General features: G+C 40.5%; 1 protein-coding gene across 6 annotated transcripts in view; it reads left to right on the top strand.

Moving 5' to 3' along the window:
- Nucleotides 1-15,749, top strand: part of PROM1 (prominin 1) — a 120,008-nt gene that overhangs the window by 57,336 nt on the left and 46,923 nt on the right. For all 6 annotated transcript variants that reach the window (XM_008577657.1, XM_008577660.1, XM_008577661.1 and 3 more), the window contains 4 exons: nucleotides 3,660-3,865; nucleotides 11,896-12,016; nucleotides 14,095-14,158; nucleotides 15,098-15,187. In XM_008577657.1, coding sequence (XP_008575879.1) covers nucleotides 3,660-3,865; nucleotides 11,896-12,016; nucleotides 14,095-14,158; nucleotides 15,098-15,187 — 481 coding nt within the window. The remainder of the gene's footprint in view (nucleotides 1-3,659; nucleotides 3,866-11,895; nucleotides 12,017-14,094; nucleotides 14,159-15,097; nucleotides 15,188-15,749) is intronic.

Here is a 15,749-nt window from a genome sequence, read left to right on the forward strand (position 1 = left end):
GCTCACGTGGGGATTCTGCATAGAAAGGCTCTCAGCCTAGCGCCTGTCAAGTAGTGACTAGAAGGACACAATTCCTGCTCTTACAAAATGCCTGGTTTGGGGCAATTTAGGTAGAGGACCTACGATTACTTCCTACTTATAGCCCATATGTGCCACCCACTCCTGAAGAAATCTTTTTAGGAGACAGTTCTCCCCAGCAACCCTTCCACCTGCCGTCTTTGTAGTTCTGAAGGTCACTTGTCAGTAAGAATCGTGAAGTTCTTTGTCATGGTTTCCTGAATTAGTTTCCACGTGGTCATGGTTTATCTCCTCTCCTGCTTCTCGGTTGACTCCCGTTTGGATTTAGCCAGTTTGTCTCTTCCCCATTCATTTCAGTCCTCAGTTGCTTCCTTTCCCTTTCTTGAATCTTCCTCTGGGGACAGATGCAGGGCTTGGGACTCATGCCTCATGCTTTTAAAGACCTCATTAGCACCAACAGACACTGGACACTGACTTCGCACTTAGTAAATGTCAGGCCATCATATAAGGGGGTTTGTAATATTTGGATCCCACCTGCATGTCTGTGAGAGGTAAGTGACAGCTACTTGTTTCCTGCCCTCTCAGAGGGAGGTGACACATGGCCAGTAGGAGCGTAAGAGCAGGGGTCCATGGCAGTGTGAAAGAGGGATGTACAGCAAACCCTGACTTCCTGGAGGAGGCAGCACCTCCGCTGAGACTTGAGTTTCGCCAGAGGAATAATGTTCTGAGCAAGGAGGCAGCGTGGGAGCCCGGTGTGAGAAAGGGGAGAGCACATGACACTTTCTGGGGACCAAGATGGTCGGGAACAGATTAGTTAATATACCACACTGAGCACTATTAAACAGGAGAACGACACCATCAGACTTTTATTTTAGAAGGGACACTTTGGAAGCTGTGGCCTTTGGCTCTGGGATTCTAGGCAGCCGCTGGTTCTCTGTTTTATGAACATCTCATGGTTAGTGTGTTCAGCATTTGTAACTTTCCCTCTAGTTCCTTTCCATAACTGGTTAGCATACTGATAAAGAGCCTTTCAAGAAATCCAAATGTAAATTCAAATGTGAATTCCAGAACTCGACTCTACTCAAAACACTGTTTCTCTGATGCACCCTCAAGTTTTACGTTGCTCTCTGGTGTTGATCCTTCTGTCACTTGGTTTTCCCTGTGCGGGATGTTACAGTTCGTGTTGTGGTTAATCACTCATGTGACTTCTTCTGTCTGTTTTCTTGATGCATGCTGCCTCTGCCACACACAAATTCCTCAACTGCGTTGCCTCCCACAGCCAGAAAGTGTGATCTTGGCTCTGAAGGTAAGGTCTGCTGACTGGTTCCTGTTGCTGTGTGTCTAAAGCTGGCAGGTGGTGACACTTCTGTCGCTTTGTTCTTCACGGTGGTCTTCACCGTGTGATTTTTTGTTTCTGCCATCATCTTTAATTTTCCCTTTTAATTTTAATAGTTCACAAATGGATAGTGACATATCTCTGTACATTTAAATCTCAGCCTCATCTTCGGCATAATCTACAAAGTGATCAAAGATATTGGTGCACCAGAAGATAATTCAAGCACTGCCAGACCTTGGCTAGATTTCAGCCTAGAAGTGAACTCCTGAAATGACATATATTGTTCCTGATACTGTCTGACATTTAGTCAATACCATCAGAAAGGCTGTGTGTAAAATATAAAATTTGTATTTGGAGCTAAAATGAGTGCATTTAAAACATTTTATTATTGGGCCGGCCCGGTGGCGCACTCAGGAGCGCGGTGGCGCACTCAGGAGCGCGGCGGCGCGACACCGAGGGTTCAGATCCCATATAGAGACCGGTCTGCTCACTGGTTGAGCGTGGTGAGGGCGCGACACCGAGGGTTGCGATCCTGTTGCCGGTTGCGATCCCGTTGCCGGTTGCGATCCTGTTGCCGGTCGCGGTACGGGCGCGACACCGAGGGTTGCAATCCCGTTATTGGTCACGAAAAAAGACAAAAAGGGGGAAAAAAAAAAGAAAAAAATGTTTTATTATCTCCTGTCTCCTAGGTTTGGGTTCAGTGCCTTCTTGGATTCAAAAAGGACTTAAAATGCCTTTAAAATAGTAAATAACTTAGAATAAATATCCTGAGAAATATATATATGTATCTGAGAAATAATAGCAAAAATGTAGGTGAGAGTTTGGAGCATCTGGACTGATTTCTTAAATGGCCAATGATGTTAGTTCTCAAGGAATGGTTAAAGAATAGGCTAATAATGATTCTTCGTGGACATGAGACTGGGGGTAGCTAAAGCACGAGTGTGCACTTGATAAATGCACCAAAATCTGGCCACATTTTTTTTTTCTTTTTAGCATTTTAATCTTAATATTGAAGTAGATGATATTCAAGTGCCATGTGCTGCTGACTTAATACTCTTGAGCATTTGGTCATACAGTTAACCACTATTTATTTGAATATTTACTGTGTGCTGGGCACTTGGATAGTTGTTTTCACATTAAATCATTGAATTATCTATCCCTCCCAATATGCTTATGAGGTTAATGCTAATGTCACACTTTCCCAGTTAGGGAACTAGACACCACCTGCTGGGATGTAATGAGGTCTCCTGAGTCCAATTCCAGAGCTCTCCTGCAAGACATTATATTTGCTTCTAGGAACAAGACTTGCATTTTGTTTTGCTTTGCTCAGCTTGGCTTCAGGACCTATTGCCATCTAGTTGGTCCATTACTTGCAAACTGCCAACCTGCAATTTTCTACCATTCTTTAGATATGTGAGGAACTGCATGCATGAATTGGAACAACATTAAGTTTCATCATCTAGTTGCATTAATTTTCATTTATCCAGGAATAAAGCCAGCAGTGACTATGAAAATATGTTTAGGTCATATGATTGTATCCAGAAGTTGTGCTGGTTCCTAGGAACTTAGGAACTGTCCAAGACATGGGCTGCCAAGCCCAGTACTTTACTGGGGATGTGCCTCATGGGCATGGCATGGGAGATGCCATTTCTGATGTGTCTACCCTATGCCTGGTACTTTAGTTGGCACGTTATCTCTAAATGTGCATCACCTCTGATTTTCACAATGACCTGACAAGGTACGTATTACTATTTTCAGTGTATGGGTGGAGAAACAGAGTGGCCTGTGTTTAACATGTTTAAAATCCTACCCTTTTTCAAAAAAATAGTAAGATGTATTCCGAATTCTTTTTTAACTATGAATTTGCCACTAACTGTTCCAATCCAAATTGCTTCAAATCTTCAATAACTTCGACTTGTCTTATCTTTCCGGTGTGAAGTATCCTCTGTGTAGATTATTCATTACGTAAGTACTTCTGCCAAGATTTTATTAAACCATTTACAAACAAAACACCTTTTCTGTTGAAATTAAGCCATTTGCAGCTTGACCCTGCATTTGGACATCCTCCTGGGAGTTGAAAGGAAGATAGTAACCATTTGGTTTCATATTCAGTAACTCAGTTCTTTGCTTCCTCTGTTTCAGGAAGGAGCTTCAAGGTGGAAAATATGTATATATATATATACACACACATTAAGATTCAAGTCATGATGGCAAATAAGTTAAAAAAATGAAATGTGTACACTATAAGATGTTCTATTTATTATTGTGCATCACAGTATATGCTTTTCTTTTGTTTGAATTGCAGGTCGCCTACTATGAGATGGGGATTCTTATATGTGTTCTCCTCGGGCTGCTCTTTATTATTCTGATGCCTGTGGTGGGGTGTTTCTTTTTTATATGTCGTTGCTCTAACAAATGTGGTGGAGAAATGCACCAGCGACAGAAGAAAAACGGGCTCTTCCTGAGGAAATATTTTGCAATCTCCCTCTTGGCCATTTGTTTAATTATAAGGCAAGTAGACTCTTGGACAACAACTGATTGTGTTTTAGGGGGGATGAGGGATGTCTTATATTTTAACTGTTAAGCACATGAATTTAAAACAATGGGCCGGCCTGTGGCTCACTCGGGAGAGTGCGGTGCTGACAACACCAAGGCCACGGGTTCAGATCCTATATAGGGATGGCCGGTTGCTCACTGGGTGAGTGTGGTGCTGACAACACCAAGTCAAGGGTTTAGATCCCCTTACCGGTCATCTTTTTTAAAAAATAGATCCCCTTACCGGTGGGGGGATGAGGGATGTCTTATATTTTAACTGTTAAGCACATGAATTTAAAACAATGGGCCGGCCTGTGGCTCACTCGGGAGAGTGCGGTGCTGACAACACCAAGGCCACGGGTTCAGATCCTATATAGGGATGGCCGGTTGCTCACTGGGTGAGTGTGGTGCTGACAACACCAAGTCAAGGGTTTAGATCCCCTTACCGGTCATCTTTTTTAAAAAACAAAACAAAACAAAACAAAACAAAACAACAGCAGCAACAACAATGACAAAAAAACAAAACAGAAAAGGGAGAACAGAAGTGTTTGTCTGGGATGATTCAAAAAGACGTCCCTATTGCCAGAAATTAGCTTGTAATGAAGCTGTCCTAATGTAACTGATGAGTCAGCCCTTTGGTATTTTTTTCTCTTGAAGATGTGCTGATAAATCTGGGACTGCAGAAAAAAGCATTTACCTCCCAGGACAGCAGTTTTCTCCCAAATAGCTGGAGACAGGCAGCGTGCAGGAAGGCAGAGCCTGTACTTGCTTATTGATTTGCTAGTTGATTCCAAAGGAATCTTGATGGATGGGTGCAGTCCCTGAATCTGGGAATTTGAAAATGTTGTAGAATACAATCAACTTTCATAATAAACCCAGTTTTCTTGAATTTGCCGTTAATCTGCTACCCTCTCTTGAAGTCTGGAACACAAGTCATGATTCAGGATGTTTCCACTGCAGCTCCTGCTGCTGCCAAAACTTTTTCAATTGACTGACAGATCAGAAATACGTTGCTTTTAAAATGACAACGATGTTCTGTTGAATCCAAATCAGATTCCTCAGCTGAGGAATGTGCATCATGATACTGGTCTTCTTGTTGTGATGTTTGGTTATTCTTCCACATTTCCTCATTTACTCAATCAGTGTTTCATACAGCAACAGAAATAAAGTGCCTACTACATGAGTAATGCTCGACCTAATGGAGACACAGGGACAACAAGTGCTGGCCATCACAATCCTCCTGGTCATTTCTCCAAGAACCCCAGTTACTCAGTAGCCACGAGTAAGGTTTTTCAGTTTAGTAAGTAAGTGATATTCAGAAATTTAAGCCCAAAACAGTAAGGCCTACCAGCTGAAGTGCCAGCTGCAAATCCAAGAAGAAAAGTGTTTAAATGTAGCCGTCAGCAGGGGTCAGGTAAGATACACGGTTTGGGGTGACCATTCATTGGAATGCAATGTACCCATTGAAAAGGATTGGGCAGCTCTAGACATGTTGATATGAAACAGTTTCCAAAAGAGATGAGTGAAAAAAGCAAGTTGCTGACCATGTGTAGAACCTGGTAACTATGATAAAAAACAAAAAAAGGAGGGAGACGCAAATACTCAGTTATGTTTGCAGAAAGCATATGTGAAAGGATTGACGGGAAACTGGCAACTGTGGGTCCCTCCAGAAAGGAAATTGAGAGTCGTGGAGGGAAAGGAAAGGAGCTCACTTCTGACTGTTGCTAGTCTTTTTGTCTCTGTTGAATTATGCACCAGTCTTGGGTATTACTATTGAATTAATTAAACTAAAAATTAATAACTTGAACAACAACAAAAAAATCCCCACAACAGACAAAAGCCAATGCATTACCATTTATTCCCAGGGCAGTGACTATTTAAGCAAAAACATACTTTTGCTGAAAATAGTGGAATAATTGACCTTTACATACACATGTGGGACTGGCTGGTTACTTGTTAGTGTATGATGCTGGTAACACCAAGGTCTAGGGTTTGATACCTGTATTGGTCAGCCACACACATACACACCCACACACGAAAAAACCTTGAAAATATATACGTGTTTAAATGTATAAACAGGATCCAAGTGAATGTGTTAGCTAACTTCACACGCAGTTGGTTGACCAGAGAGTTACTTTTGTTCTGTGAAACTGGCATCTCTTTCTCTATTTCTTTTCTGTCTGTCTTCTTCTGTTTCTGTCTCTCTCTTTATGTCTTTTTTCTGTGCCTCTGCTTTTTTCTGCCTCTGTCTCTGTCTCTGAAAATAATTTGAATCTGTTTCTTCACATTGGATTCTGAAAGGCAGCTTAATATCAGGTCAATGGTAATTCCAGACGTTCCTGTCTGTGTCTGCTTTGCATTTGATGTACTCTCAGGAATGCACAGACCCCTAGGGGTAGATACCTCCTCCCCAGCTACCAGAGAATGTCAGTAACATCCCAAAGACTTGTCAGACTCAACAGAGATCCCTGTGCATTCCCTCTAAGCCTAGACTTAAATGCTTCATTTATCCAGAGACTTGGATGGCCATGTATCTCTCTTCCATACACCCTGGATGTCAAAGGTGAGGCTCAGATGGGAAAGTGTCATCTGAAAATACTGCCTTTAAGACTTCTTTTTTGAGTGGTTACTTACTTAACAAGTTAATAGTTTTCACCTGATGTAAATACATATGTTGTAATTTCAGGAAGTTTTTTTTACATGTAGGTATTCATTTACTTGAATAAATGTTTACATATGTAATAATGGGCTTTCAATTTTTTTTTTTTTTTTTGTCTTTTGTCTTTTTCCGTGTCTGGCAACGGATCGCAACCCTCAGTGTTGCCCCCGTACCAGACCGGGGACCGGCAACGGGATCACAAACCTCGGTGTTGCTCCCGCGCCTCGCTCAGCCAGTGAGCGGGAACCGGTCTGTATGTGGGATCCGAACCCTTGGGCGGGAGCGCCGCCGCGCTTCCCAAGCGGCGCACTATCCAGTGCGCCACCGGGCCGGCCCTCAATTTTTTTTTTTTGAGTGGCACATATATTCTGTACTGGTTTCTCTTTTTAAATTGGACTTTTATCAGCATTACATATAATCAAGTGTCATATATGATTATAGTTTACTCTAAACTAATTCAACTATTTACAGTATGTTTAAAATGCCGAAATATATAAACAATAAAGCTACAAAGCCAAATAAACTTGGCTTTCATTTATACATAAAATGAATGGTACAATTTTTGTTTTATTCTTGAGAATTCAGACCCATCAAATAAATTTATGTAAGTTTTTCATGAGTATATTTTAGTTTAGAAAATTATTTTAAAAAATACATGCTGTGATCCGATAGCATCCTACGCATACAATTAAAATTTTTTTCCACCCAAGTAAGACATTAATTTGAAAATCATAATTTTAGATTTCAATAATTAAACTAAGATTGGTCAACTGTTCAAAGTTAAGTGACAAAATAAAACTAATTTGATTTCACATAGTACCTTGAATTTATATATAAATTATAAATTAAATAGATGTAAATGAAAGTAGATGAAATAGATGTAAAAGAAAGTATGTCAACAAAAGCAGAAGAAAATAAGAGGGGAAAGCATGTCAACAGAAATAGAAAACAGAAAGAGAAAAAAAGGTGTTGTTAGTGGAGTTCTCTCTCTTGTTGAACTCAGGGCCTTGAGCTTACGCTAACCCCAGCAGAGATTAGTTACTGCTGTTAAATGATCTTTGTGTATGGTATTTTACAAAAGTCGTTCAGAAACCCAGAGCAGTTCACTGGCCTTTTATTGGACTTAATTTCATTTTTGTGGCTCTAAATGTTACGATTAAAAGAAGTTGGTTTTAAAATTAGTCTTGAGTGCTCTAATTTTTCATCCATCCTTTTTTATTAAAATTTTTTAAATCTTTTTTTTTTTCAGTTTTGAGAAGGGCGTAGGTGTTAAGGAGAAAGATTCTCTAATGTGTGTGATCATGTTCTTTCTCTGTTTGAGCTTTTACAAAGGCGGCTGCAGAATGTTAGACATTGACGTATGTTTATGTCGTCTGCTTGACCATCAACAGAAGATTGAATTTCCACCTCTCGCTGTTGACTGATTAAGCAGATGTGCCTTACTCCAGAAAAAGCCAGGTTTCCTCTCCTTTCTTTTTTTTGCACTTGTCCTCACTGCATTTTTTGGTATTTCAGAAAGGTTTTGGAAGAAGAAAAAAAAAAATAGCCATGCCTTGACTTCTTCTGTGTATGTCTAAGATTCTGAGTATGATAAGTCAGGTTTGCTAACAATTACTGTGGTGAGAATCCCGATCATTTTCAGGAAGCTGGCTATTTTCAAAGTTCATTTTATACTAGGATATGATTGCCCATTCCTGGCTTGGAGGTTACAAGGTTCTAGGAAAAAAAAAAAAAAAAAAAAAAAGTGAGCCATGGCATGCTTGAAAATCATGAGACTTTCTTAATGTGAATGAGAGGTCTAGTTATTTAAAATTTAAATTAAACATTATTTTTTAAAAATAAGAAATCAGTTACAGCCTGAAAGCATTTATTGACTTTCATTGGCTTAATTTCATTAAGTCAGTAGAAATTGGTAGGAGAAAAAATTGCTACTAATTATAAAGGCTTTACTCTTTAAAAGCTGTATTTATTTATAAATGAGGAAAATTTTTTTTCTATAATAAAATATAGAGGATGTAAGGTTAACATGCCATAAAAATAAAAGTTCCTATCTTCTGCTAAAAATTCGAGATTTTTTTTTGTAGTATAAAAGCACATGTTTTTGATAGTTTAGAGGCATTTATATCAAATGCCAGAGAACTGATACCTACTGGAATTTTATTCCTTTTGTGTGTTAAATTTCTCTTAGTAGGCTTATATCCTAATAGTTGACCGATGGTTGTTAAAAAATAAAATATTAATTCATGTAATTTTTTTTTTGCTTTAATATACACTGAATAAGAGGGAGTATATAAATCAACAACAGAAAGCATAATTTCTTTATTCTCTGTTTGTGTTTAAATAGAAGGTTTAGATTAGAGATTGCAAATGGAGACCAACCATTGGTCTGTATAGTATTTAAAGTTTTTTTTTTGTTTGATTAGTTGCTAATATTTAAAAATAGGGAGATTTCACATAGGAATCCAGATTTCCAGATTTTTGTGGACAATGGGAAGATTGGGAAGATGTCATGCTACTGCTCTGCCATCACGGTGGCACTTTGAGGACTGTAGAGCAGCTGCCCCCACCCCCTCATTTGACTCCCAGCTCCCCTAGCCCCATGCCACCCACTTTCTCTTCATGTTTTCTGCCTCTGGACTTGTTATCCTTAATTTAAATATAAAATTTACACTGTGTACAGGTCTGAAAATCAGCTTTGAAATTCGCTGAACTCTTTCAGAATTCTCTTTAGTACAGTTTTTAAAAATTATTAATCCTTTTATTTTAATTGGATTCATTATTGATGAACAGAAATGGAGGTATTTTTAGATACGTAGCATTGAAATTCAATGTTATATTGAAATGCTGTATTGCAATTGATTTTACTGAATGGTGATCTCATGAATAAAGGCATTTGTTCAATGAGGGAATAAAAACAGTTTCTGACTTAGAGACTCCAAACATACTGTTAGTCTTCTAAATAGACCAAGTGAAACCAAAGCCCATTGCTTAAACTCATTTCACTGAGCACCCGCTGTGCACAACACTACATTATGCAAAGGCCGCAAAGAAGCAGTTTCCACCTCTTTTTTGGGAAATTAAACACAGGTGGAAATCAAAACAAACTAGAGTATGAAGTGAGAAATACCCCATCAGAATTTGAGGGAGGACCCTCTGGGAGTTTAAGGCAAGGGTATTCTTCTATCTGGGGATGGACGGAGGAGTGAGCAAGGCTCATGTGGAAGTGGACTTGGACGTGGCATTTGTTTCCAAGTGCACCTTGTCTTCTTGTATGACAAAATGGGTCTGGAGTACGATGAATGACTGAAATGATTTGGACATGCTGGGGAGAGAGCAAGGGCCCTCTGTGTGAGTATCTGGTATATTCAGAGGGTGATCCTGACGCATCGTGGTCCAGGTGCATTCTGTGACTCAACTCTTGTTTTTTTGTGAGCGTGTTTTTCCTCTTCACACAACTTTAAAATCATTATTTTGAGTCATTTGGCCTTATTTGGCATGAGTGCGTCATTTGATAACTATTATTTCTATGGTGTAATGTCTGCCTTACAAACAGCAATGCAAATTTAGGACGGACAAAAATGAATGATAAGGTGGTCATTCGAAAGGGCACAGAATATTGTTAATATCCTATTTTTAAGATTACCATCAGAATGAACCTAAACTTCCAAAAAAAAAAAGTAAAGAACTGCGGACATCCACAGTAACCCCTCTCTTTGCAGCTTGAGAAACACTAATCTAAACTAAATTAGATCTAATTTATCTAATTAGGTCTGAAGATCTAAACGGATCTTTTCAATTTTGAGAATACCAACTAAAACTCGCAGAAAGTGACTTTCTTAAGCTTCCCAGTGACTTGGTGGCAGTAGGGTGATTAGAACCCATATTCTGTGTTCCTACTCTAGCATTCACTCGACTGCAACTTGTTGACCACAGGAAATATTGTTCAGCATTACGTGTTATGTAGACTTTTGGGATCAGTTTGGGAAACTTAATGGATCTATTTAATACTGCTATGGGAAAATGTTTTAAGTGAGACCAGCCATGACTCAATGCTCCTTAGAATGTATTAATACTGTAAGTGGGGTGAGTGACTGTCCCCATTAACCCAGGACTGAGAAGTTTCTTGGAGACACAGGATTTTTGTGCAAAAAATTGGATGTTTGTTCACCCTACCTGTTAATATATGTGTGTCTAAAGCCCAAGACATTGCTTTTGCTGAAGCGGACATGTATTGATTTTCTGCATCTGAATTTTTTCCACCAACTTTGGCTGTTCTTTACAAAACTTTGTTCTAAAAACATGTCTACAGCTTCCATTGAATGGTTACCAACAGTTTTTTTATTTGCTTCTGTAGGTAAACCTTTGTGTTGTGCTGTTAAGAGTTTATGTAATTCTTTGCTGCCATCTAGTGGCCAAATTCAACAGGACCATGGCAATTAGCACTTTTAAATTTAACATCTTAATGTTCAAAGCCGCAAAATAAACCAAATGGTCGAATGAATTTGAGTGTAAGGATTGTTAGTAACTAGTCGACATTAAGAACTCTTAAAAATTATTAAATGTAGACATTTTAGATGGCTTGAAAAATATGTTTTTTATTTGCACGTAAAGTAGCTTTTCCTGCAAGATGCCTTTCATAGGTATTTTTGGAACTTTGTATTGAAGTCTATTTTATATGAGGAAAGCGTCCTTTACATGAGTGCATGTTCATGAAGTTCCATGAAGTGAATACACCTGCGAACAGAACGCTCTGCCATTAGCCACCACTACCCCAAGTATAACCACTGACTTTTAACACCCTCATTCTGCTTGTGTTTGTACTTTATATAAGTGAGAGAATCCAGTAACTATTGAGTGTGGCTTCTCATATAGCATTTTAATGCTAAACTAACTGTTTCTTTTCAACCCGGACAATACAGAAACTAACAGACAATTAGAGGAACCAAACATTAGCAGGCCCAAGTAACTCCCGTCATCCTGATGTTTTTCCCTGGAGTCTTTGGGGGAGCAGAGTCGTGCGTGTGTCTGTGTGTACGTGGAGGGGAGGGTACACACATCTGGGCAGGAGTGGGACTAGGTCATGCAGGCTGCCTTGTAACCTTTGTCACTTCTGTTTCCTCCACCATTGATTGTGAACAGTATGCCATTCAGAGAGTCATTCTGAACAGGATACTTTAAGTGGAAATTTGTCTTTGAGAGGGCTGAGTCCTGTTTTGTGGCCCCATTTTTAGCGAGAAGACTGTCCCAGGAGAGGGCGGGGGGCAGAGGAAATTGCTGTCCTGCTGCAAGTCAGATGGCCACAGGTTCCTCAGTAAGTAGTCTCCTTTCCCCCTTCCTTTTCCTGCAGCTTTGGTATCTTCTACAGTGTCGTGGCAAACAGCCATGCAAGGAACCGCGTGAGAAAGACTCGGAAACTTGCAAACAGCAATTTCAAAGACTTGCGAACTTTGCTGAATGAACCTACAGAGGTAAAAACCACAATCTATATATCCTATGGCACTTTGTATTTTTGGCTTTTCAGAGTTCCTGTGTATATTTGGAATCTTATTTGAACCTTCTAGAAACCCAGTGAATCAATGGGGACTAGTGTTATCTTTTAATGTTGTAGATGAAAAAATAAAAGCCCAGCAAGTGATTTTCAAGAGAGTACAAAAGCATAATTTCAGATGGTGTTTTTATTTTATTTTGCTTCATTGAGATATAACATAAAATTATAGTACATTATAAAAATACTTAATTTTAAAGTTCCCATGTTTTTGTTCTTTTTTTTTTTTTTTTAAAGAAAAGTCTTTGGGTGCTGTTATCCTTTCTTTTTGGCAGTATAGTTAACTCCCCATGGTTTGTGCATTAAGTTGCTCTTGTAACAAAACCTTTCTTCAATGAAACCCATTTGCCAAGATCTGTATAGGTGTGTCAAATTCCTTGGGAAGGACACACACACACACACACACTTCCCTCACACACAGCACACACATGCTCACACTCACACACACCCACACAAGTTGTCTTTGGGGAAGAGGAATGCAATTGCTGAACCCAGAAGCATGTTGATACCATACCTATGCCGAACATTGTTTTTTTTTTTTTTTTGTCTTTTGTCTTTTTCCGTGTCCGGCAACAGATCGCAACCCTCAGTGTTGCGCCCATACCGGACCAGGACCGGCAACAACGGGATCACAACCCTCGGTGTTGCTCCCGCGCCTCGCTCAACCAGTGAGCGGGAACCGGTCTGTATGTGGGATCCGAACCCTCGGGCGGGAGCGCCGCCGCGCTTCCCAAGCGGCGCACTATCCAGTGCGCCACCGGGCCGGCCCCTGAACATTGTTTTGAAGAGTGTGTCTGTGCAAAAACCAACCTAAATATATGATGCTTATGGGAACCGATATGGGGAGGAGGTCACCCTCCTCCTGGATTCACTAGTAAGAGTCCCCAGAATCCACGGGCCTCCTCATACAAGAAGTGCTATTCCAAGTTTATTATATTCTAAAAATATCAATACAGTACATATTTTCAAAAAATATTAAAACAGTAAATATTTTTAAAAAAAAACACTTAGAAATAAAGGCAGGCATTTAAAAATATTGAGAATAGAGAAGTCAATTTTATCCATAGTTTTTATAGCCTGTAAACAGAGGGAAATGTTTCTTTTTCCCAATCTGTGAATAAAAAAATCATAATATTTTTTACCTGTCATTCCAAAGACTCCAAAGAAAAACTTTTTTCCTAAAAATTTGGCAAAATGAAGATGGCAATTATGGCTGGTGAAGTTTGGGATTGCTTTCATAATCTCAAAAAATAGTACATTGTTATGACTTTTGGGGGAAACTTGGTCCAAAATATATGAAGAACTCTACTAAGTCTATAAAAACTGGGCAGATAATGTGCATAGACAATTTACAGAAGAAACATAACTGGCCCCAAACAGAATAAGATGTTTTACCTTACTCAAGTAATTGGAGAAATGAAAATGTCAACACCAATGCACGTTTTCACTGAGAAGATTGCAGTAGTTATTTCAAAATGCTAACACCCCGTGTTGCAGAGGGCGTGGGGAGACGGGGCTGCAGAGCTACGGTGGACAGGAAGATAGGCAGGCACATCAAAGGCCAGCTGGTAATAGTCACTAAATAAAAGAGACCCAGTGAGGTAGATTGCAAATGACCTCCAATCCTTGGTACTTCCTCCCCTGGGACTACCATGTGAAAACACCCCAGGCTGGATGCTTGGAAGATAAGAGGCCATACAGAGAGAGAGCAGGGCCCACCTGTCCCCAGCCAAGCCAGGCTCGACAAGAAGATCCCCACAGCCAATCCACAGAATCGTGTGAAATAATAAATTAAGTTCAAAACCAGTATAAGCTTTGGAGTGTTATTAAGAAGTCTGGGTGTCAGAAGATAGAAACAATCTCTAAGAACCTGCTGGTTATTTCTTTTTAAAATGTTGTGGTTCAGGATAATATTTCTGTGTTAAATACCCTGTTATTGTCTTTTTATTGTGGCTTTGGACTTTAGAAGAGCAGGTTACATGTCATTTTTTTTTTTTCCAGCAAATTAAGTATATATTGGCTCAGTACGACACCACCAAGGACAAAGCATTCTCAGATCTGAACAGTGAGTAAAATTTAAGGTTGTCTCCAGTTTTTGTTTGTTTCTTTGTTTGTTTTGGCTGAAAGATGCTATAGTCACCTCTCATAAAACATGGACTAAGAAATGAAGTAGGTGAAAGTAAGAGGAAAAAAGAAAAGGTAATTCCCTAGACTTATTGACAATTTGCAATTTGCTACTCCATGATTAGAATCTAGCATTTATTGAAAGTTTCTGCAGGACTTTGGGGGTTTTTTCCTTGTACACTGTTTTGTAAAGCTTTCACCTTCTCATAGTCACAAGTGCTTGTTCTTCATGCTCCGTGTGCCACAGACAGTGTGCCACCGTCGGGTACCCTGTTCAAGACAGAAGTGAGGTTTCAGAGGGACCAGTGGGCTTTGGAAGAGGACTGGTGGACAGTGCTATTCCCTACATGCCACAGGGAGGTCACATACAACTTAGCTTAGTGCTTCTCAACTGGGGGTGACATTCAGTGACATCTAGGGACATTTTTAGTTGTCTCAATGAGGTGCAGGGTTGGGGGGCATGCAATGCTACCAGTATCTCTTGGCAGAGGCCAGAGAAGCACCTAAACCTCCTGCAGTGCACAAGACAGCCCCCACCACAGAGTTATCTGGCCCCATATGTCAATAACATCACAGTGGAGAATCCCCAGTCTCTCAAGATGATAAAACGCCATGTTCCTGCACAAATAAAGGCCCAGTCTGTGGAGGTGACTTTGTCACTGAGGGACAGCTGGTGTGGGGACTTGGAAGTGTGTGATGAAATCTCCACACAAGAGTCAATACCTAAACGGGGTCTGGCATGAAAAGAGGGATTTCACAGCAACAGAGACTGAAGCTGGTTTTCCAGGCCAGTGGGGTCCCGCAGGGCGAGGAGGATGAGGGTGGGACTGTGGAGGTGAACAAGCCCCCCTCACGGTCCCTTATGCTTCTTTGACTTCAGATATTAATTTATTGCTGGGAGACAAAATCAGTGAACATCTGAAACCTAAAGTGATCCCCGTCCTCGATGAGATCAAGGCCATGGTGACAGGTAGGCCCTGTGGCAAGTGTGACCGAAGAACGTCCCATCCCTGTGCTTCGCAGGTGCATTCACTCTTTTCTAGTTTTCCCTGAGAGTCGGCTGAGGTGAGAGCCATGGGCTGTGGCCCTGCACACAGGCTGGGCAAAGACACTGTCACGGTAGTTTTCTTTTTTTCTTTTTTAAAGCTTATGCCAACGCTGTTCTATTGATGGTCTGAGAGTCCTTTGAGATAACAGTGGCAGAATTCAACAGGCGCCCACTACCTGTTTTTGTAAATAAAGTTTTATTGGAACACAGCCCAGGTGCATTGGTTCAGAGATCATCTGTGGCTGCTTTCACGCTAGGACAGCAGAGTGGAGTGGTTGCAATGGAGACCGTCTGGTTCACAGAGCCTAAAATATTTACTGTCTGGTCTTTCACAGAAAAAAGGTTGTCAGCCCCTGATATAGAAAATGACTAGTGGGGCCGGCCCGGTGGCGCACTGGATAGTGCGCCGCTTGGGAAGCGCGGCGGCGCTCCCGTCCGAGGGTTCGGATCCCACGTATAGACCGGTTCCCACTCACTGGCTGAG

Source organism: Galeopterus variegatus, unplaced genomic scaffold (genome assembly GCF_000696425.1).
Source record: "Galeopterus variegatus unplaced genomic scaffold, G_variegatus-3.0.2 Scaffold1559, whole genome shotgun sequence".
Taxonomy (NCBI): Eukaryota; Metazoa; Chordata; class Mammalia; order Dermoptera; family Cynocephalidae; genus Galeopterus; species Galeopterus variegatus.